We start from the raw sequence: 22911 nt of genomic DNA on the forward strand, positions 1-22911 counted from the left end.
GATGTATTTTACTAGCACCACAACCCTAAGCAAACTTTCTGGGAAATGAATCAGTGCACTGTCATATTGCTCAAGAAACAAAGTCACGTACAGTGGTACCTCGGATTACAGACGCTTCAGGTTACAGACGCTTCAGGTTACAGACTCGGCTAACCCAGAAATAGTACCTTGGGTTAAAAACTTTGCTTCAGGATGAGAACAGAAATTGCGCAGCGGTGGCGGGAGGCCCCATTAGCTAAAGTGGTACCTCAGGTTCAGAACAGTTTCAGGTTAAGAACGGACCTCCGGAACGAATTAAGTACTTAACCCGAGGTACCACTGTATTCAACAACTTCTAGGTTAGCAAGAAAACTCTGGCGGACAGTAGTAAAGGTAAAGGGATCCCTGACCATTAGGTCCAGTCGTGACCGACTCTGGGGTTGCGGTGCTCATCTCGCTTTATTGGCCGAGGGAGCCGGCATACAGCTTCCGGGTCATGTGGCCAGCATGACTAAGCCATTTCTGGCAAACCAGAGCAGCACACGGAAACGCCATTTACCTTCCCGCCGGAGCGGTACCTATTTATCTACTTGCACTCTGACGTGCTTTCAAATTGCTAGGTTGGCAGGAGCAGGGACCGAGCTGTGCATAATGCCCAAACATATCTGACTCCCTCCTGACAGTGGGGCAGTCCTTGGTGAGGCTTACTCCTCCATAAGCACATTTTAAGATACAAACATTTAGCAATATCTGCCTTTGGCGCACCTTGGCTGTAGCGTGTAGGGAGTCTCCAGAGGCCCAGCTTAAGTGGTCAAAAAGAGAGAGAAAAGAAGCAGCAAACACCTGCGGGGCTTGATTTGGGATCGAGACCGATTTGGGGACGTGCAAAAATCAGTGCAAGGGCTCAGAGGGACTCTCTGTGTCTTGCTCCAGCATTAACAGGGGGGAAGTTCCTTCTAGGAAAGACAACATTGGCTTCCAGGAATGCTTTCCCTATCCATCCCTCACTTTTAAGCCCCCCTTGAAATCTCTCAGTTCACTGCTGTTTCCAAATCAGACCACCGGTCTCCTTTGTTGACACTGCCACACTGAAAGGAAGAACCTAAAGGGAGAGGAATCCTTAGTTTATTACTTTACAGTCCTTAAGAACGGTGGCTCAGTTGTCATATTTACAGTGCGCCATTTATTCCCGTTGTCCATCCCATCACTGCTCTGTGCTCCGTTCACTGACAAATGTCCGGAGGAGCGCTTCCACCTCTGGCCGCCGGCTCATCCGCGTGGCTTTGCCCTGGAAGCGCCCCCGCTTCCCAGCCCCTTTTCCTTCCAGCAGTTCAGCCACCCTTGGGGGAAGAACAGCAACAAGGTCAGACTAGCTTCTCCATTTGCTTTGTTGGTCAATGGGCTCTCATAGAGTACAGTGGTACCTCAGGTTACAGACGCTTCAGGTTACATACACTTCAGGTTACAGACTCTGCTAACCCAGAAATAGTGCTTCAGGTTAAGAACTTTGCTTCAGGATGAGAACAGAAATCGTGCAGCAGCAGCATGGCGGCAGTGGGAGGCCCCATTAGCTAAAGCGGTGCTTCAGGTTAAGAATAGTTTCAGGTTAAGAACGGACCTCCAGAACGAATTAAGTTCTTAACCAGAGGTACCACTGTACAGTTGTACCTTGGCTGCCAAAAACGCCTTGGTACTCGTGCATTTTGGCTCCCGAACGCCGCAAACCCAGAAGTGAGTGTTCCGGTTTGCGAACGTTCTTTGGAATCCAAACATCCAACGCGGCTGCCGACTGAGTGCAGGAAGCTCCTGCAGCCAACTGGAAGCCGCACCTTGGTTTTCGAACGTTTTTGGAAGTCAAACAAACTTCTGGAATATACAACTGTATATTCCAAGAGCCACGCCTAAGGCTGGGCGATCTCTGGTTTTCAACACTGCACTATATCACAAGCTCAACATTGCGATATATGAAAAGAACACAATGTTTGAAATAGGGATGGAACTATGTAGAGCAGGCATAGGCAAACTCGGCCCTCCAGATGTTTTGGGACTACAACTCCCATCATCCCTAGCTAACAGGACCAGTGGTCAGGGATGATGGGAAGTGTAGTCTCAAAACATCTAGAGGGCCGAGTTTGCCTATGCCTGATGTGGAGGCATTGGCTAGCTTCATGGTTTTCCCCACACTGTGAATTTTGCATAGCAAACACACACACACACAAAAACACACACACGTGTGATTCATGATATATTGACAGGTCAACAATTATGAAGCCAATATCATGATATGGACTTCAAATTGGTTTTGGATTATATACTGCTATATCGCCCTGCCCTAGCCATGTCCTAGCCTGGCTGATTTGTTTCAGCCCTGCAACTGCTACATGAATTTGCTTCTCTCTCTCTCTCTCTCTTTCAAAGACCCCCCAGAAACCTGTGATTCTTTTCTTCCTGACCGGCCAAAATGAACATCCAACATGCTCCCTCCCCAACACACACACCAATCCAGGCCTGAATTTATCCAGCTGGCTTGAGTGACTCACCTGGGGCCCAGTTTCTCCACAGCGTCTGGGGGTCCCGCGAGCAGAAAAAGCCCAGCTGCTTTTTCATCTCCCACAGATAGGAAAAGGAGGGTTTCCTGCTGGAAGAAGGTTGTTTACAACAACAAAATATTCAACGAAGAACACACACACTTTATAATAATCTGATGCAGAGAGTCAGAATAAAACATAACATATGGAGGTCCACAGGTAAACAGACCGTGCCATAAATGGAAATGTCACCAACCTTTTAATCTTTCGGGGTATAAGCAGTACTCATGGATGCAAGAATCAAACCAAATTTAGCTTATCTGGGGCAGTCAGAATCATGGGAACTGTAGGTCTGTGGAGGTACACTATGGTTCTCAGGATTCTTTGTGAAAAGTCATCAGCTCTAAATGTATGGTGTGGATTCAGTAATATTTTATAAATTTTGCTATGATCTCTTTATTCTTAATTGGTATTTGGTAGCGTCACATTAAATAGCAGTATTTTAACCACAGAAGTTAGAACAAAATTGTTTCTGTTTTCTAATAGCAGGTGCTCATTGAATCAATTCTATCTCCTCTATATCACATTAGATTTTATAGCTACGCTGCACACTGTGAGCTGCTACTTCTGTAACCAGACGTCTTAATTTTAATTCCCTTTTGATTTGTCAGCTGCATAATCTGTAAAAACAATTACCGTATTTTTCGCTCTATAGGACGCACTTTTTCCCCTCCAAAAATGAAGGGCGAATACAGGCTTTCGCTGAAGCTTGGAGAGTGAGAGGGGTCGGTGCGCACCAACCCCTATCGCTCTCCAGGCTTCAGGAAGCTATCAGCAAGCCTGGGGAGCCCGCGGGAGTTCCCGCAGGGCTCCCTAGGCTGTGCATAGCAGCCTGCTGCACGGAGCGTGGGGCGCGCTGAAGCAGAGCGCCCCACGCTTCAGGCAGACATCGGCCAGCCCCACAAGCTCGGGGGACAGCGGGGAGGCGCAGCGCCACCATCCCGCTGTTCCCCGACCTGGTTTTGGGGGGGAAATAAAGGGGGGAAAATTTCCTTTATTTCCCCCCCAAAAAAACTAGGTGTGTTCTATGGGACGGAGCGTCCTATGGGACGAAAAATACGGTAAGTTTTTAAAGGCCTGATTGGATCTGATTTGTGTTGATACGCTGGAGGTGGGAACCTTTCCAGCTCAAAGTGGGGAGCCTTCAACACCTCTCAAAACCCCACTATATCTGGTGCCAAAGCTCAGAGAAACGAGAGAGATACTCACCCCAGCGCCAATCTCATTCGCAATGATGTTCATGAACTCAGAATCACCGTCTTTCCTGCAAGAGAGGGAAAATGAGAACAATCCAGATTGAGGGAGTGAGCCAAGAGGAAGACATCCGTCTCGTGCCTCCATTTAAATGGGTCCCGGCCATGCCCCCACCAGCCAGCTGAAGTGGAGTAGAATTCCCCATCCCCACCCCAAGACCTGAGAAAGCAGGATAGAAAATTTCACCTCTGCCACACCTTTCCCTACAATAGGTCCACCAGCCCCGCGAGAAAGAAAGCAGTAATGACTAGACTGACTTAAGCAAAAAAAAAAAGTATTAATAATTCATTTGGGTTGCATTGATCCACATTGTGTGTGCTTTTTTTTTTTTTAATTAAGAAATATATAACACACAATTTTGCTTTGACGGGCCTCAAAAACCTGTACAGTGGTACCTCGGGTTACATACGCTTCAGGTTACAGACGCTTCAGGTTTCAGACTCCCCTAACCCAGAAACAGTACCTCGGGTTAAGAACTTTGCTTCAGGATGAGAACAGAAATCGTGCTCCAGCAGCAGTGGTGCTTCAGGTTAAGAACAGTTTCAGGTTAAGAATGGACCTCTGGAACGAATTAAGTACTTAACCCGAGGTACCGCTGTAGAGGTAAGGTGAGTGGGAACAGCAGTTTCTAAATGGGGGTTTAAAAATCACCAGTACCTTTCAAGTGGGAAGTAGATAGCATCCAGAATTTTCCTCTTTTTTCTGGGTATTTAAAACAGTCACCCCGTGCAAACCCAACACGACCTTTCCCCTCACCTGTGCAACACCAGAACAGGTTCCTGATCCAGGTTTTTTTTTAAGCTCTGAGCTGTGAGGACGGCTAAATCCCTCAGTAGGTTCAAGTTGCTCTGAAAGAGAAGTAGAGATCGGAAAGGGGACATAGCAGTGGAGCGTGTTTACATGGTGCCGTGGGGAGGGGGAGCTCGTTTGTGCTGGGGTGCGGGGGTGAACAGAGCCTGCCGCATGCTGGCCCGGCCATCGCCGCTGGCAAAACTGGAGCAACACCAGCCCTGAGCCACTTTACAAGGTGGGATCTGTTCAGATCCCAGCCTCACAAAGATTGGGATTATTACAAAAGACGCAGGAGGAAATGATTAACAATAGGAACCCACAAAGGGGAGGAGGGAAGTCCATGAGATTCCTTGGAATCTTGTTTTTATGTTGTATGTTGGACATGTGACTGAAAAATTTTAATCTGAAAAGCCAAATAAATAAATTTATTTTTAAAAAATTAAAAAAATAAAACACAGTAGTATAAAAAACAGAAAACACATAATAAAAATACTGAGCGATCTCCCATTAAAAGCTTGTTGACGGCTCTCTCTGCTCCCACTGAAATAGGAAAAAAAAAAATTCTAACCAATGTCTGCCAAAGTCCCCATGGCCAACCTCCCGGCAGTCACACGCCAATGCTGAGCCTGGACAGAGGCAAAATTGGGTAGGGCAACAGCTGTGGCTGCACAGGCAGGCTGCATTTCAACTACATGAAAGTCAAGACGTTTTGACATACGCCCACCCACGTCTCCCTACTCCAAGCAAGCAAGAGGCTTTCTCACAGTTCGAGGGCACATTCCAGCCAGGCAGAAACTGTCTGAAGGAGAGGGCAGAGAAGGACCATAGCTTGGGGATACTGGGTGTGGCGTCGGAAGACTCCTGATGTTCAGTTAGAAAGATGCCTGTTATGCCTACCGGCGTGGGTTGTTCGACAGCAAACAGGCAAGATCCCCACTGGTCTTTTCAAAGGCTTTATTATTGGTGCAAAAACATTTACAGTGCAGAACGCCTCAATTCCATGCCTTGCTCAGTCACTAGCAGAATCTGAGAGCGGGCGGTCCTTAAACTTTCCGCAGCAGAGCAGTCTCTTGACCCCCAGCCGACGCCTCCCCTCTCTGCGCATAAAGGGGGACCTCCCCCCCCCGCTTTGCTCATGCACGGTGTCTTGGCTCTTTCTTGCATTCTCCGAGCCCTGCATCTCTTCCCCACCAGAGGCGGGGCTTCCCTCCTCCGCGGAGGAAGTGCTGCTTCCCACGATCTTCGGAGGCTCCCTGTAATCCAGCTGCCCTTCCACCTCTCGCCTCTGAGCTGATGGCAGTTCCCTGACACCGCCTTTGACCTTTCGGGACCTGGGATTCCCCGCCACGGCTCCAGAAATGGTCAAGGAGGAAGGTGGCCATTGCTCAACTGTACCTTCTGCAGCAGCTTCAGAGAGTTCTGTAGCCTCTTTACAGCTTCCACATGCTCTTCGGGGCCAGTCCTAAAACGGCAAGGGTAACAAGAGGCCTTCAGGGAGGGTTGGTACATCATCTAATAAGAGTACAAGCTTGAGGATGAGGGAGGAAAAGGTGGGGGGGGGGAGTGAAACAGCTTATGTTCAGTGGAGATGCACAACTGAACTGAGGGCCAATACAACAGCTGTATTGTTTAGAATAGGTAAAGGGACCCCTGACCATTAGGTCCAGTTGTGGCCAACTCTGGGGTTGCGGCGCTCATCTTGCTTTATTGGCCGAGGGAGCCGGCGTACAGCTTCCGGGTCATGTGGCCAGCATGACTAAGCTGTTTCTGGCAAACCAGAGCAGCGCATAGAAATGCCGTTTACCTTCCCGCCAGAACGGTACCTATTTATCTACTTGCACTTTGATGTGCTTTCGAACTGCTAGGTTGGCAGGAGCAGGGACCGAGCAACGGGAGCTCACCCCGTCACGGGGATTCGAACCGCTGACCTTCTGATCGGCAAGGCCTAGCCTCTGTGGTTTAACTCACAGCACCACCCGCATCCCTATAATTGTTTAGAATAGGCATTCCCAAACTCGGCCCTCCAGATGTTTTGGGACTACAGTTCCCACCATCCCTGACCACTGTGTCAGGAACTTGTCCTACACTCGAGTAGGACCCATGCCCGACTGGCATGTGTCTCTCCCTCCTCGTCGATCATTCGGGAGCTTCAAAAGCTTTCTTCAGCCCGAATATCACAGCGACCGATGCCAACAGACATCGGCACACTTAGGGATCTGCAGAGTGTTCACAGTTTGCTTGACAGACCTCCTCAGCAACTCAGTATTTTGGCTAATTACTTTATTTACATATAAACGCGCACGGAGCACTGCAACATGGCTCCCTCTCTCTCTAGCATCAGACAGCAAAGAGAAAGAACAAAGGACAATAGTCCCACTTCATGGAACACAAACATCCAGTCTCCGTCACTTCCCACTCTGTGGAGTCAAAACATACACCGTCAAGTGATAGACAACAATCCTATGATTGCAATCACGGAGCAGGAATTCTAACACACTGGTCCTGTTAGCTAGGGATGATGGGAGTTGTAGTCCTGAAACATCTGGAGGGCCGAGTTTAGGGATGCCTGGTTTAGAACATAAGATAGGCCCACTGGATCTCCTCACAGCGGCCACCCAGATGCCTGTGGGAAGCTCTCATGCAGTAGGTTTCCGAGCACAGTTCAAAGTGTTGGGGCTGACCTTTAAAGCCCTAAACGGCCTCGGTCCTGTATACCTGAAGGAGCGTCTCCACCCTCATCATTCAGCCCGGACACTGAGGTCCAGCTCCGAGGGCCTTTTGGCGGCTCCCTCACTGTGGGACATGAAGCTACAGAGAATGAGGCAGAGGACTTTCTATTATTATTATTATTATTATTATTATTATTACTACAGTGGAACCTCGGTTGTCAAACGCCTTGGAAGCCGAATGTTTTGGCTTTCAAACGCCGACAACCCGGAAGCGAATGCTTCCGTTTTTGAACGCGCCCCCGAGGGCGAACGGCTTTGGAGGTACATTTCTCCATTTTTCCAATGGATTTTGCTGACTGGCCACTGCGCCTCGGTTGTCGAACGTTTCGTAAGTCGAACGGTCTTCCGGAACGGATTACGATCGACAACCAAGGTTCCACTGTAGTATTATTATTATTATTATTATTATTATTATTATTATTATTTGTATACTGCCCTTCATCTGTAGATCTCAGGGCAGTTCCCAACATAAAAACACAATATAAAAAAACAGAAAATGCATAATAAAAATACTGAGTGGTCTCCCGCTCTGTGGAACGTCCTCCCATCAGATGTCAAGGACATAAAAAACTATCTGACTTTTAGAAGACATCTGTAGGCAGCCCTGTATAGAGAGGTTTTAAATTTTTTAAAACATTTAATGTTTTAATGTTTAATGTGTTCTAATGGAAGCTTCCCAGAGCGGCTGGGGCAACCCCGTCAGGTGGGTAGCATATAAATATATTATTATTATTATTATTATTATTATTATTATTATTATTATTGTTATTATGGCCCAAGCATAAGAACATTTTCTCCTCCTGTGGTTTCCAGCAACTGGTATTCAGACACAGTGCTGACTTCAGAATGTGCAGGCAGAGCACAGCCCTTGTGGCTTGTAGCCACTGAAAAACTTATCTTCCATGAACTTGTCCCATCCCCTTTTAAAACCATTGTTTGGGAACAGTTATCTTTAAATCCATTTACGGTATGGCTGTTGAAACCCTTCCGCTACTCATCCCGAGCCCTAAGATCAGACCAGAAATAACTGGCCCAACTTCTATAAACAACCGATTTGCCTATACAACTCACTATTTCTTGCCTTGAGGGAAAATTCCCACCTTTGTGTGCTTTTCCTTTTGAGAGTTCAAATGAAATTTGAAGGCCAGTGGGTTTCCAATTACCCTTCTGGGACTTTTGTTTCATTCCCTGGGACAGGGAAATACAAATACTTGCTTAAGCAGTGATGTGAAGGACTTCTCGGTTGCATGGCTTCGCTCCAAAGTTTTCAGCACTCGGTTCCCAGCGAGGAAAACTAAGTTGGTCTTGTTCTTCTTCCCTTTTTCTGTGCCCAAGAGCTTAACCATCTTCAGAAGACAAACACATTTGTCTTGAGTGGTAAAATACTACATCTGCACGCACCTATTCTGTCCCTTACATTGAAAGTGGGAAAAGGTCCAAGCTCAGTGGTAGAACATCTGCCTTGCAAGGTCCCAGATCCATACCCTGGAATCTACCGTATTTTTCGCTCTATAGGACGCCCTTTTTCCCCTCCAAGAATGAAGGGGAAATGTGTGTGCGTCCTATGGAGTGAATGCAGGGGGGAGGCAGGCAGGAAAAGCCCCCAAAAGCTGTACACAAGCTCCGCGTGGCTCTTGCGGGCTTTTCCTCAGGAGGGAGAAGGGACTGACGCGGCCAGTCAGTCCCTTCTCCCTCCTCGTAGAAAAGCCCACAGGAGCCGTGCGCTCCTTAAAGCCCACAGGCCATAGCCGCGCGCCACCTCTCCCTGCCGGAGAGGTGGCGCGCGGCTATGGCAGCAGCCTCTTTAGCCGCATGCCACTTCTCCAGCCGGGAGAGGGTGCGCGGGGCTAAAGAAGCCATAGCTCCAGGCTTCCCCGGCAGCCTCGAGAAGCTTGCGGAGCAGCGGGAAGGCTTTGTGCCTTTCCGCTGCTCCCCGACCTGCTCTTTGGGGCTGGTGGTGGGCTTCACCCCGGCAGCCCCAAAGAGCAAGTAGAAAGGAACCCAAAGCCTGGAGGCTTCCAAGGTAGCCGCCTGAAGGCGACTGAACGCACCTTGAACGGCACCTTGTTTTAGAGGGGGAGAACAAGGGGGGGGGAAATTCTCCCCCTCTGCGCAGCGCCTCCTGCCGTTTCGCTGAAGGGGAGCTGGGCAGAGAGTGGGAGAAATTTTTTTTCTTGTTCTCCCCCTCTAAAACAAGGTGTGTCCTATGGTCCGGTGCGTCCTATAGAGCGAAAAATACGGTATCTCCAGGTGAAGATTTCCACCAGAAACCCTGCAGAGCCTGTGCTGGGCAGTGAAAATAACCCACTGTTTACACATTGGTCTGATTTGGTGAAGGAAACTTCCTATAGTTCTACGTGTCCAGGCATTCGTTGGAAAAGTATAGGCAGGTAATTTAAAATAAGGTTGGCTCCCCAATTATGTAATTCACTATCCGAAGGAAGGAATCACTTGTAAAATTTCTGGCTGACTACTGACAAGCAGCAGAGAAGCCTTGTCAGAAAAAAATGGTGTCCAAATTAAGAAGGAGATCTGCTTTGCAATCCCTGGTATCGCTGGGTAGGGCCAGGAGAGAGATCCCTGCCTGAAATCCTGAACACTGAGCTAGCTAGACCAATGGCATAGATCACATAGAGAGAATCTTTATTTGCATCAGCCACTAGCCATAGCAATAAAATAGAATGTACTAAAGATAGAGGTAAAAACATAACTGTAATGGTTGTAAGGGGTTACTTGTGCGTAAGTGGCCTTCAGTTTTGGTTAGATTGCCTGGCCAACCATGCTTTGGCTGACAGCCCACACTCCGTGGCCGGTCAGTCACTTGCAGAATCCGTCAGTGGGCGTTTCTTGAACCTCTTCCAGCATAAGAGCTGTTTGACGCCAAGTCTCCTCCTACTCTCCCTGCGCAGAACTCGTCTGCGCAAGTAAGGGGAAGGCAGAAGCGTGTCCGAGCTCTCCCCACTAGTCTTGGGTGAAGGGTCTTGAAGACCTCTCTCCGAATCCTCCATTTCCCTCCCTTCTCTACCGGTGTTACGCTGAATTCCTTCCCCCCTGCTGGTCCCCTCTCCTGCATCGCTGTGGAGCCTTGCCTCCACCTCTCGTTCTGATGTCAGTTCCCTGACAATAACTATACAAAATACATTTTGGGGGGTTTACATCAATAATCAAATAAAAGATCTTATTCTAATTGCCCCCGCTAAAAACCTTGCAGTTTTTGCTGTCACCTGATCATCTTGATCTACTAAAAGGACTCTGTAGCAATGTTTGAGCAACCCGGCATGGACAATATTGGAGGGGTAATAACCTCACTCCTCAAATCTTTATAAAGAGTGCAAGCCAGAAGCACATGAGCCGCTGACTCAATACTATCATCTCCACAGGGACATAACCATTTTTCCAGTGGAATGTTTTGAAATCAACCCTCAAGTACAGCTGAAGGCAGTATAGCCAGTCTTGCAAAAGTGAAGGCGCGTCTGCATTTTGGAATTGTTAATTTTTTCAAATAGGGTGCCAAAGTGTCAAAACGATTAGGTGGAAAATAATCGTACCATGGACAAAATTTCCTTACTGTGGCCAGACTATCCTGTCGCTCAATATCATATAGTAAAGGTAAAGGGACCCCTGACCATTAGGTCCAGTCGTGACCGACTCTGGGGTTGCAGCGCTCATCGCGCTTTATTGGCCGAGGGAGCCGGCGTACAGCTTCCAGGTCATGTGGCCAGCATGACTAAGCCGCTTCTGGCAAGCCAGAGCAGCGCACGGAAATGCCGTTTACCTTCCCGCTGGAGCGGTCCCTATTTATCTACTTGCACTTTGACGTGCTTTCGAACTGCTAGGTTGGCAGGATCAGGGACCAAACAACGGGAGCTCACCCCATCACGGAGATTCGAACCGCCGACCTTCTGATCGGCAAGTCCTAGGCTCTGTGGTTTAACCCACAGCACCACCCGCGTCCCCAATATCATATAAGGCGCTAATTAAATTATTTGCTTTACTGAAGCTCAGAGTTACACCAATGGCAGCTTCTCATGTGTCATGAAGGGGCAGCATGTGTTCCCACAACAGATGTGAGTGGCAAGGCACTCCTGTGTTCATTTGTGAGGGGGTCCAACCTGGCAAAGACCTTGATCCTGGTGCTGCAAGCCACCCCCCCGCCCCCATGACTCTCACCTGCAGGTCACCGAGGTTGGAGATGTGTGTGCCACAACACATATTGGCATCGACACCCTCAATGCTTATAATCCGCACGGGCCCCGTGTGGTCATCCGGCAAGCCACGGCTCCTCACCTGCAATGCAGTACAAGGTTAAGAAAACCGCATGTAGCAGAAACCAGAGGCATTTCTCTTGGGTATGGTCGGCCAGTTGGTGCCGAAGAAGGATAAGAATTTCTTTTTGTACGCTACTACGGCAGCAAGGATTCTTCTAGCAAAGTATTGGAAGACACAAGAGCTACCCACGCTGGAGGAATGGCAGGCGAAAGTGATCGACTTTATGGGACTGGCAGAAATGACCGGCAGAATCCGCGACCAAGAGAAAGAGACTGTGGAAGAAGATTGGAAGAAGTTTAAATTATATCTTAAGAGCTACTATAAAATTGAGGAATGCTAAAATGCTGAGGGAGAGGAAGACGTAGAATTGCAGCGGTAAATTGTGTTTGGTTTAGGGTGAAATTGAAAAGGAGAATGAATTTATATTTAATTGGCTAAAAAGGGTTGCTGAACAATTGTTAAAATAAAGGATGCAAAAAGGGGAAGGCATGGGGAAGTCCGGGAAAAGAGGTTTATGGAAATAAGGTAAAGAAATTATGATTTTTTGTGGTTGTTTTTATGTTATTTTTGTGTTTGTTAAAAATTGGAAATTAATAAAAAATTTATTAAAAAAAGGAAAAAAAAGAAAACCGCATGTAGCAGACCTCTCTCCCTCTTCTTGCCTCTTGCTTACCAGCTCAACTTCAGGGTCGCCCACTGCCACCTCTCGCACCACCACCGGGATCCTGGCTCGGATTCTGTCATTCACGCTCTGCTCAAGGGCTGCCACCTGATCTGCTGTCATCGAGGGGGTGTCCAGCTCTATAGTGCTTCGCTGGCGACCCAGTTCCCTGCCGAGGGTGGGAGAGAACAAACAGCATGTTCCCCAAGTCACACGGGAGACAGCTCTGGGTGCACAAGAGAGCTCCCTATGTCCCCAGCCCTCCAGCATCATCCTCTGAGGAAGGGTTACTGCACAGAAACTAGGCTAAGCCTGCCATCCTCTGTGCGTTTTCCCTGGGAACAAAGCCCTATTCAAGCTATAATAATAATAATAATAATAATAATAATAATAATAATAATAATAATTTATACCCCGCCCTCCCCAGCCAAGGCTGGGCTCAGGGTGGCTAACAAGCAATAATAAAAGCAAGTTGAATGAATACAACTTAAAAACAAGATTAAATACAACATTAAAATATTGAAACATTAAAATGCAGCCTCATCACAGGAGGAGAAAGGAAAAAAGAAAGGGGGGGGAGGGAATCAAATTGGCTGCAAGCCAAAGGCCAGGCGAACAACTCTGTCTTACAAGGCCCTGCGGAAAGAAATCAGATCCTGCAGGGGAGCGTTCCACCAGGCCGGAGCCAGTGTTGAAAAGGCCCTGGCTCTGGTTGAAGCTAATCTAACTTCCTTAGGGCCGGGACCACTAAGGTGTTGCTATTTATGGACCTTGAGGCTCTCCGTGGGGCATACCGGGAGAGGCGGACCCGTAGGTACGAGGGTCCTAGGCTGTGAAGGGCTTTAAAGGTCAAAAGCAGCACCTTAAATCTGACCCTGTACTCCACCGGGAGCCAGTGCAGCTGGAAAAGCACTGGGTGAATATGCTCCCGTGTCAGAGACCCTGTGAGGAGCCTCGCTGCGGCATTCTGCACCCACTGGAGTTTCTGGGACAGCTTCCCAGATGACACATCTTCATGACTACACAATGATTTCATTTCAACCTTTGCTTCTGGGTTAAAGCGACAACATATTCCTTGTCAGTTAACAATACAGCTGTACCTCTGGTTGCGAACAGGATCCATTCCGGAGCCCTGTTCGCAACATGAAAGGAACGCAACCCGCGTCTGCACGTGTCACGATTCGCCACTTCTGCGCATGCACGTGACGTCATTTTGCGCGTCTGCGCATGCGGCGAAACCCGGAAGTAACCCTTTCCGGTACTTCCGGGTCATGGCGGGACGCAACCTGAAAATGTACAACCTGACCTGAAGCAAACATAATGAGAGGTATGACTATATTAAGTCTGTAGGAGATTTTCTGGTGTAGGAAATTGTGGAAATAACTTCTCAATAGGACTCTGTGGGGAAAGGAACAACTTATAATAATAATATAATACAGTGGTGCCTCGCAAGACGAAATTAATCCGTTCCGTGAGTCTCTTCCTCTTGCGGTTTTTTCGTCTTGCGAAGCACAGCTATTAGTGGCTTAGCGGCTATTAGCGGCTTAGCGGCTATTAACGGCTTAGCAGCTATTAACGGCTTAGCGGCTTTAAGAAAAAGGAAACAAACTCGCAAGAACTCGCAAGACGTTTCGTCTTGCGAAGCAAGCCCATAGGGAAATTCGTCTTGCGGAACAACTCAAAAAACGGAAAACTCTTTCGTCTTGCGCGTTTTTCATCTTGCGAGGCATTCGTCTTGCGAGGTACCACTGTAATTTATTATTTATACCCCGCCCATCTGGCTGAGTTTCCCCAGCCACTCTGGGCTGCTCCCAATCAAGTGTTAAAAACAATACAGCATTAAATATTAAAAACTTCCCTAAACAGGGCTGCCTTCAGATGTCTTTTAAAGATAAGATAGCTACTTATTTCCATCACATCTGAAGGGAGGGCGTTCCACAGGGCGGGCGCCACTACCGAGAAGGCCCTCTGTCTGGTTCCCTGTAACCTCACTTCTCGCAATGAGGGAACCGCCAGAAGGCCCTCAGCGCTGGATCTCAGTGTCCGGGCTGAACGATGGGGGTGGAGACGCTCCTTCAGGTATCTCTCCATGCAACCTACAAACTCCACCCAGGAAATGTTAAGCTACAGAAACATGCATGGTGCCCATTCATATTCCAATGGCTACTGCTATTGCTGTGTGGAGTAGTAGTGATTCGTCTGTATCAGTTTCATTACCGATTAATAACCTATTGTTGTCGGCATCAGCCTGTCTCGAGAGACAATGGAGTGCGTCTCTGGGGGGTGAAGTCAAACTGCTACGTTAGCAGCACCAAGTGACCACCCTGGAGCGCAAGCCTGGGAAGTGTGTATGCAGGTCCTTGGCTGCCCAAACGACAAGACCCCCCTCTCGGCCTTGCTGATATGGTCCAAAGGAAAGCAAAGCAAGACATTTGGCGCCAGTTTGGTTGCCGGAGTTGCCAGGAGACAGCCTTCCAACCATCTTAGGAACTTCACTCTGGATTTGAGTAGGGTTTACAGTGGTACCTCGGGTTACATACGCTTAAGGTTACATACGCTTCAGGTTACACACTCCGCTAACCCAGAAATAGTGCTTCAGGTTAAGAACTTTGCTTCAGGATAAGAACAGAAATTGTGCTCTGGCGGCGCGGCAGCAGGAGGAAGCCCCATTAGCTAAAGTGGTGCTTCAGGTTAAGAACAGTCTCTTTTTTTTTTTTCCTGCATAATTTTTATTGTTTTTTAAATCATAACAAACAAGAAAGTAAAACAATTTACGCTTTGTTATCACAGATTTCTTTCTATAAGACTTCCTTCAGCTTCCCCTGAAATCATCCATACGCTAATTTAACAAATTCACACAAATCCTAGCTTATATTGACATTATTTTCTCTTTCCTTCTTTTTCTCTTTAGACAATATTCCAACCTTTTCACAGAGCTTTTTTAAACCCAACTAGCGTTATCTGACCTTCACTTATATTTTCCAGATATTCCACAAATTTCCCCCAATCCTCAATGAACCTTTGGTCTTTTAAATATCTAATTTTCCCCGTCAATCTGTCCATCTCCGCGTATTCTAGTAGTTTTGCTCTCCATTCCTCAAGCGTCGGTATGTTCTGTTGTTTCCAATTTTGGGCCAATAGGACCCTTGCGGCCGTTGTTGCATATTGAAAGAATTTACTATCATTGTTCTTTATATCACTTCCTGCTAGGCCTAGCAGAAAAGCCTCCGGCTTTTTCCCAAAGTTATATCTTAATATACTTTTCATTTCATTATATACACTTTCCCAAAAGCCTTTGACCTTTCTGCAGTCCCACCACATGTGGAAGAAGGATCCCTCTTTTTCCCTGCATTTCCAGCATTTATTACAAGTTTTATATATTTTTGCTAATTTTGCAGGTGTTATATACCAACGGTAAAACATCTTCATGAGGTTCTCTTTTAACGTTATGCAAGCTGTAAATTTAAGATTTTTTTTCCAGAGTTTCTCCCATTCTTCATAGTATATATTATGGCCGATGTCCCTTGCCCAATGAATCATCACAGACTTCACTTCCTCATCTATCAAGTTATACTCTAATAGCATATTATACGTTTTAGAAAGAATTTTGTAATCATTGTTTATTATTTCAGCCTGGAATTTAGATTCTTTATCCGCGAATCCTCTCTCTTTAACGTCTTGTCTAAACATTTCGTTTATTTGGAAATAGTGTAACCAATCATAGACTTTTTCTTTAACCTGGTCATATGGTTTCAGTTTCCATGTCCCCCCTACTTTTGTTAACAATTGTTCATAAGTTATCCAATCACCTCTCATGTTTACTTTTTTCACGCTCATAACTTCCAATGGGGATAGCCAGTGTGGTACTTTAGGTTCTAGTAAAAATCTATTCCTCTCCCAAACTTCCATTAGAGGGCCTTTAAAAATATGCGTTGCGAAACCCTTGTGCTTCCTCTTCCCCTGCCATAAGTACGCATGCCATCCTGCTCTATTGTCGAACCCCTCCAGGTCTAATAGTTCCTTATTTTCCAATTTTATCCACGTAGGTTAAGAACAGTCTCAGGTTAAGTACGGACCTCCGGAACAAATTAAGTACTTAACCCAAGGTACCACTGTACTCCTTAGCCCTTACTTCTTGCCAAGACATCCCGCAAGGCAGTGGAAGTTAAGGATCAGTTTTCCTTTTCCTAGATGGCCAGGTTTACAAGCCCCACGTGCCCCTCACTTCCCTCTGCAGAAACCGCCTTCTTGACCGTTGGACTCACTACTGGCCTTGTAAGTCCACCAGAGCCTGTCTTCACATGCAGGGGGAATCCCTAACTCACCAAGTTAATTCTCACATTAAGTATTAGCAAATAGGAAAGGAACTCTGGTCCAAGGTTGTTTACAAATCTGTCCTCCTTCCAAGCAGTTCATGAAGTTATTACTACCGTATTTTTCCGTCTATAAGACGCCCCCATGTATAAGACGCCCCCTATTTTTAGGGACTCCAATTTAAGAAAATAGGGGGGAGATTGCCCCGTGTATGAGATGACCCACAGTTTTCCACATAATTTTAAAGTAAAAAAAAAAAGTAGTCTTACACACAGAAAAGTACGGTAAATACTCCAATGGTGATCTATGCAGATTCTTGCCACTCTGGATGCCCCAATTTCTCGTGAGGTTTTGTAGCCTCTCTCACTCACTCACTCACTCACACAAATGCTCAAGCAGGGAGAAAAGGAATTAGGCAAAGGTGTGCCTTGCTCACCATGATGTCGTCTTGAATCCAAACATCAGATCCGCAATAGCTGTGATGAGATGCTGCCCTAAAAGAGACGATTATAAGCGACAGTTTCTCACCAGGAGATTTAAATATATATATATTAAAAATGTGTCTTTTTTGATGATCAGTCTGAATCTGTGGGTATCTCGTTCCATCAGTTTCTTACCTGAATGTTGCTGCATGTGGTCAAAGCGCCGGTCCCAATCCAGTACCAGATGCACCTCGCTCCCTGGCTCAATGGGTGTCTGGACGAAGTGTAGAGCATCTGGACCTAGTCGGGTGACCCTTAATACTGGGATGTCATTAATGAGCCCCCGGTCATCGGGCTGGAAAATAGAAGTTAAAGTCACCAGCCCAGCTTTGGGGGAATATTCTCCTGCTGTAGCAGACAAAAGCATGTGTAAAATAGCAATGGCTATGGGTTGTGAAGCTGAGCAAATGCTATACCACCCTCTTTAAAAAAACACACACACACAAATTTGATTAATGAAGCAATTGCTGTGCAGAGGTTCTCTGAATTATCTTCACAATATTAATTAGCCCAAGTAAAAGTTTTGATTGTTATTATAGATTTTTTTTGCATTTTAAATTGCTTTATTGAAATTGTGTACAAAAAACAAGAAAATAAGAAAACAACATGTAACGAAATTATAAAGAATAAAAAATAAAAAATATATATACTTATTACATTGTATCACATTCTTCTCAAAGGTTCGATGACTTCCCATCAACCCCTCGTGCTTCTAAACATTATTTAACCTATCGCTCATTTTACTCATTATGTTCATATATATTCTCTTTCCTGATACTCATTGATACGTTAATTGATTGTTATTATAGAGATTATAGGTATAAGGTAACAATCATACACTGAATAAACCCATTGCAATCAATGCACTTCAGTTACCCAAGTCCACTGATTTCAACTACTCTGAACTTTGACTGAAATAAAAGCCCTGGTAATAAGATTTTATTTGGAAGTAAACTGGCGTTTATTCTCCCAGTGTGTTTAGGATTGCAGGCTTAAACATATAAAAGAAGCACAGACAAGATCTGGATTTAAGAGCAAACAGGAGATCACACATTTCTAGTAATTCCGTGGAACAATTCAAGTCTTAGTTTCAAGAAATAGGACAACAGTAAATCCCTAGTAGCATATTAAGATGTATACAATATGCTAGAACCCCCAAAACAGGTTCCACTTTCTGACCAAGAACCAAGATTCGTACCTGCCCTCCACCCTCTGGGAAAAGAATAGTGTCTTCCAAGATGACATGGAATCCCTGAAGTGTCTCCTTCTTTCCACCATTTTCTGTGGACAGTTTTGCAGGGCAGCAGGAGACCACCTGCGTGGTGAACTGGGGAGGGAAAAGAAAGAGGGGATATGCGTGACTATAGCTTCACTAAAGATCTGGAGGTCTTTAGGTTCAGAGGTAATAAAAGGTATGCACTAAACTTAAGAGATGGAATCTAAAGATGCTGACCAGATGCTTCAGCATATCTAAAGCCAACGATTTCTAGCAACAGTTTTCTTCAGGGCAAATTCCCTTATGTACTGTGAAGCAGAGCATAGTTTACTATCTTCTAACTGGCTTTTGCATGAATTTTGTCACGACAATAGGTGATAACCAAAGTTAGTCACATTCAGAACAGACTCACTGAAATTAGTATATATGACTGACTTAGGTCCACTAATTTCAAGTGTAACGTACAATGAGTACCGGTATTTTCAGTATCTTTAGATTATCTCTTTATTGTATTTATTATTTCTATCTCACCTTATAACATAAATGCTTCCAAATCAACTTAAGCAAAATGAAGTAATTCTTCACTTTTAATACATATCATAAAACATTTTACTAAAGCAATTCAAAAGCGAAACAACTGTAGAAGCATACTTTCAGTTCAATCCCAAAATGCCTCACAGAATACTTTCACTTATCTTCAAAATTAGACAAGGAACAAGAGACAGTCCCTGCAAGGTTTCTGTTGTAGATACCAGAGTCACAACTACAAGGCTGTGTTCTTAGCAGAAGTGGGGTTTTTTTGCAATTCATAATCCCCCTTTGCTGGAGCTTCCTTCCTCTCCTGTTGATTTAAGATATGCTGTACCTGTTTTTTTGTATGATGACTTTATTGCACTCTGCAAGCAGCTTTGAGCATCCATTGTACTGCATCAGATTCTGTGAAGCCACATTGAATGACAGCCAATTGCTTGGTCCACTGATGTGCTATGCGCTAGGCAAAACACAGAAATGCAGCCATTCCAGCCCCAGTGCCATGCACCTAGGCTTAAAACTGCAAAATCATCGGGTTGGAAGGAACAACCACCACAAAAGGTCATCAACTCATGGCTGATGCAGAAAAACCCGGTGCTACACCATCTCTTACTGGCAGGCATTCAGCCTCATAAGTATTTGTCCATGGAAGAACTCTGTGTGGCATGATCAGGGCCGGATTTAGGTTTGATGAGGCCCTAAGCTACTGAAGGTACAGATAGGTAGCCGTGTTGGTCTGCCATAGTCAAAACAAAAAATTCCTTCCAGTAGCACCTTAAAGACCAACTAAGTTAGTTCTAGGTATGAGCTTTCGTGTGCATGCACACTTCTTCAGATACACTGAAACAGAAGTCACCAGACCCTTCTATATAGTGAGAAGGTGGGGAGGGGTATTTCTCAGAAAGGTGGTGGGAATGGGTGATTGGCAGGTAGCTGTGATGAGCCTGTTGACGACTCTTAACGACTGCAATAGGTCTTACAGGAAAAAGCAAGGGGTGAGAAGGTGAAAAATGGCTTTGTCATGTATAATGAGATAAGAATCCAATGTCTTTGTTCAGACAAGGTCTCTCCATGGTTTTAAGTTTGGTAATAAGTTGCAATTCAGCAGCTTCTCTTTCCAGTCTATTTCTGAAATTCCTTTGTAATAGAACAGCTACTTTGAGATCTTGTATAGAATGTCCTGGGAGATTGAAGTGTTCTCCTACTGGTTTCTCTGTCTTGTGATTCAGTGTATCTGAAGAAGTGTGCATGCACACGAAAGCTCATACCTAGAACTAACTTAGTTGGTCTTTAAGGTGCTACTGGAAGGAATTTTTTGTTTCTACTGAAGGTAATGAGGCCCTTTATATGTCCAGCTGTCCTTTGTCAACAAGAAATTGTCACAGGTTTTTTGTGTTGAATATATGCTATATGGTAATTTATGGACCTAATAGATATCTAAAGCCATTTGCACATAACAAAATATGTACTTTATCAGAGTAATTGTTGAACTCAAATACAATTAAGAAGAAGTATATTAATAGTGAAATACAATTAAGAAGAAGTATGTTAATAGTGAAATACAATTAAGAAGAAGTATATTAATAGTGAAATAATTATTAAGCTCTAACTTAAAATGATTTTTTTATTCATTACAAACTTAATAATGCAAACACATTTGCATTTGGCAATAGCAAAAGTTCCTTTAGAAACACAATTTACAAAGACTCATAATCTAGTCTCTAGAAACTTGCTATAACATGAAATAATAATATGTGTACATATATGATGCAAACTACTAATAATTATAAACAGCAGAATATAGGTACCCTATATATAGAAATGAGCAAACTAGTGATATTTTAGGGAGCAGAAGGGCTCCATTACTTACATCATAGGAGGCTACACAACACAAAACACGGTTGCTGTATGTATGTTATTTATCTTATATTTTGGAAATGTACATCCAGTTTTTTTCTTTAATTTTTTTTTTTAGGGGGGCAAGAGAGTGGGGCCCTAAGCTACAGCTTGGTTAGCTTATAACCTGGGAGTCTGGGGTTCAAATCCCCTACTTGGACATGGAGTTCACTGGTCACTCACTGCTTCTCTGTCTAACCTACCTCACAAGGCTGCTGGGGGGGGGGATTAAATGAGTAAGGAGAGAACCATGTACCCCACCATCAGCTCCTTGGAGAAAAAGTGGGGTTATATAAAGATAGTAAATGATAAATAATAATAAACCTCCACCAATGCATGCCTGTTGTTTGTGTATCACAGACTAAAGCCAGTGAGAAGAAGAATGGCTATAATTCTGGACCAGCAGAGTGTTCAGATTTTCATTCAGCCATGAACTTCACTTAGTGATCTTGGGACAGTAACTGCCTCTCAGCCCAACCTAAGGTTACCAGATTTTTTTCAATGAATCTGGGGAAACTTTTCAACTTCAATGGATTTTGTATCGGGACTGATTTGTAAATCCGGGGACTGTCCGCGGGAAATGTGGACATCTGGTAACCTTAGCCCAGGGGTCTGCAACCTTTAAGACAAAAAGAGCCACTTGGACCCGTTTCCGAAGGGGGGGGGGGGGAACTGGGAGCCGCAAAACTCGTCATTATAAAAATAACTTTTTTGTCACTTTTTTATTATTTCTTTGTTTGACCCCTCAGAATTACTCCTCCTGATAGAAATAAACGTTAAATTAACAAGTTACCTTTTTGTGTGTGTGTGTTCTTCACTCCCCTTCAAAACAGTGACCAGCGTACATGCCCCCTTTCAATGCAGTGACCAGCGTACATGCCCCTTACAATGTGGCGGGCGGGCGGGCGGGAAGGTGACGTCGGGACGGTGCGCGACTAACGCACGCACCGCCCCCATGCGACGTCACAGCCAGTACAGCGCCCGCCACAGTGGGGAGTGTCGGGGCGCACAATGCGCCTCCTCCCCTCGCTAGTATCCGCCCCGGAGCCGCAGCAAAGGTGTAAAAGAGCCACATGCGGCTCCGGAGCCGTGGGTTGCAGACCCCTGCCTTAGCCTAACCTACCCCACAGGGTTGCTGCTGAAGAGAAAACAGAGGAAGCGTATGTATGCCCCCTTGGAGCTCCTTGCAGGAAAGGTGGGATATAAATATAATAATAAAAAATAACAATGCTAGGATCTGTAAATAGGGCTACAGAAGAGGAGCGAGAGAGAATCAATTTGATTTGGGCTGGAGGAAAGCACCTTATATGAAGCAAATTTTCTCTTATTATTATTATTAGCAATAGTAGTAGTATTATGGGACGCGGGTGGTGCTGTGGGTTAAACCACAGAGCCTAGGACTTGCCGATCAGAAAGTCGGCGGTTCAAATCCCCGCGACGGGGTGAGCTTCTGTTGCTCGGTCCCTGCTCCTGCCAACCTAGCAGTTCGAAAGCACATCAAAGTGCAAGTAGATAAATAGGTACCGCTCTGGCGGGAAGGTAAATGGTGTTTCTGTGCGCTGCTCTGGTTCGCCAGAAGCGGCTTAGTCATGCTGGCCACGTGACACGGAAGCTGTACGCCGGCTCCCTCGGCCAATAAGGCGAGATGAGCGCCGCAACACCAGAGTCGTCTGCGACTGGACCTAATGGTCAGGGGTCCCTTTACCTAGTACAGTGCTACCTCTGGTTACATAATTCGTTCTGGAGGTCCGTTCTTAACCTGGAACTGTTCTTAATCTGAGGCACCACTTTAGCTAATGGGGCCTCCCGCTGCTGCCGCAGCGCCGCTGTGCAATTTCCGTTCTCATCCTGAAGCAAAGCTCTTAACCCAAGGTACTATTTCTGGGTTAGCGGAGTTTGTAACCTGAAGCGTATGTAACCTGAAGTGTATGTAACCCGAGGCACCACTGTAGTATTATAGATCTCGGGGCGATTCACAACATAAACATGCAATATAAAAAACACAAAATAAAAATACGGATTGATCTCCCATTAAAAGATTGTTGGTGGTTTTCTCTGCTGCCAAAGGCGTAAGGAACCATTTTTTCCAACCAATGTCTGCAAGTCTTCATGGGCAATTTGCGAATTTGCTCTCATCCGCAATGATGCAAATTGGCACGAACTGTAACGGTATATATGCCGTTAACGGAAACGAGCGCCA

General features: G+C 45.6%; 1 protein-coding gene across 2 annotated transcripts in view; it reads right to left on the bottom strand.

The window, feature by feature from the left end:
• Nucleotides 1–1087: 1087 nt before the first annotated feature.
• PTGES3L (prostaglandin E synthase 3 like) overlaps nucleotides 1088–22911 on the bottom strand; it is a 38996-nt gene continuing 17172 nt past the window's right edge. For both annotated transcript variants that reach the window (XM_079949878.1, XM_079949875.1), the window contains 11 exons: nucleotides 18267–18395; nucleotides 17204–17363; nucleotides 17023–17080; nucleotides 12285–12441; nucleotides 11513–11629; nucleotides 8558–8688; nucleotides 6009–6075; nucleotides 4578–4669; nucleotides 3777–3831; nucleotides 2520–2614; nucleotides 1088–1319 (listed from right to left, as the gene is read on the bottom strand). In XM_079949878.1, coding sequence (XP_079806004.1) covers nucleotides 1184–1319; nucleotides 2520–2614; nucleotides 3777–3831; nucleotides 4578–4669; nucleotides 6009–6075; nucleotides 8558–8688; nucleotides 11513–11629; nucleotides 12285–12441; nucleotides 17023–17080; nucleotides 17204–17363; nucleotides 18267–18395 — 1197 coding nt within the window. In that variant the 3' untranslated portion in view covers nucleotides 1088–1183. The remainder of the gene's footprint in view (nucleotides 1320–2519; nucleotides 2615–3776; nucleotides 3832–4577; nucleotides 4670–6008; nucleotides 6076–8557; nucleotides 8689–11512; nucleotides 11630–12284; nucleotides 12442–17022; nucleotides 17081–17203; nucleotides 17364–18266; nucleotides 18396–22911) is intronic.

This window comes from Podarcis cretensis (genome assembly GCF_951804945.1).
Source record: "Podarcis cretensis genome assembly, chromosome: 13".
NCBI classification, from domain to species: Eukaryota; Metazoa; Chordata; class Lepidosauria; order Squamata; family Lacertidae; genus Podarcis; species Podarcis cretensis.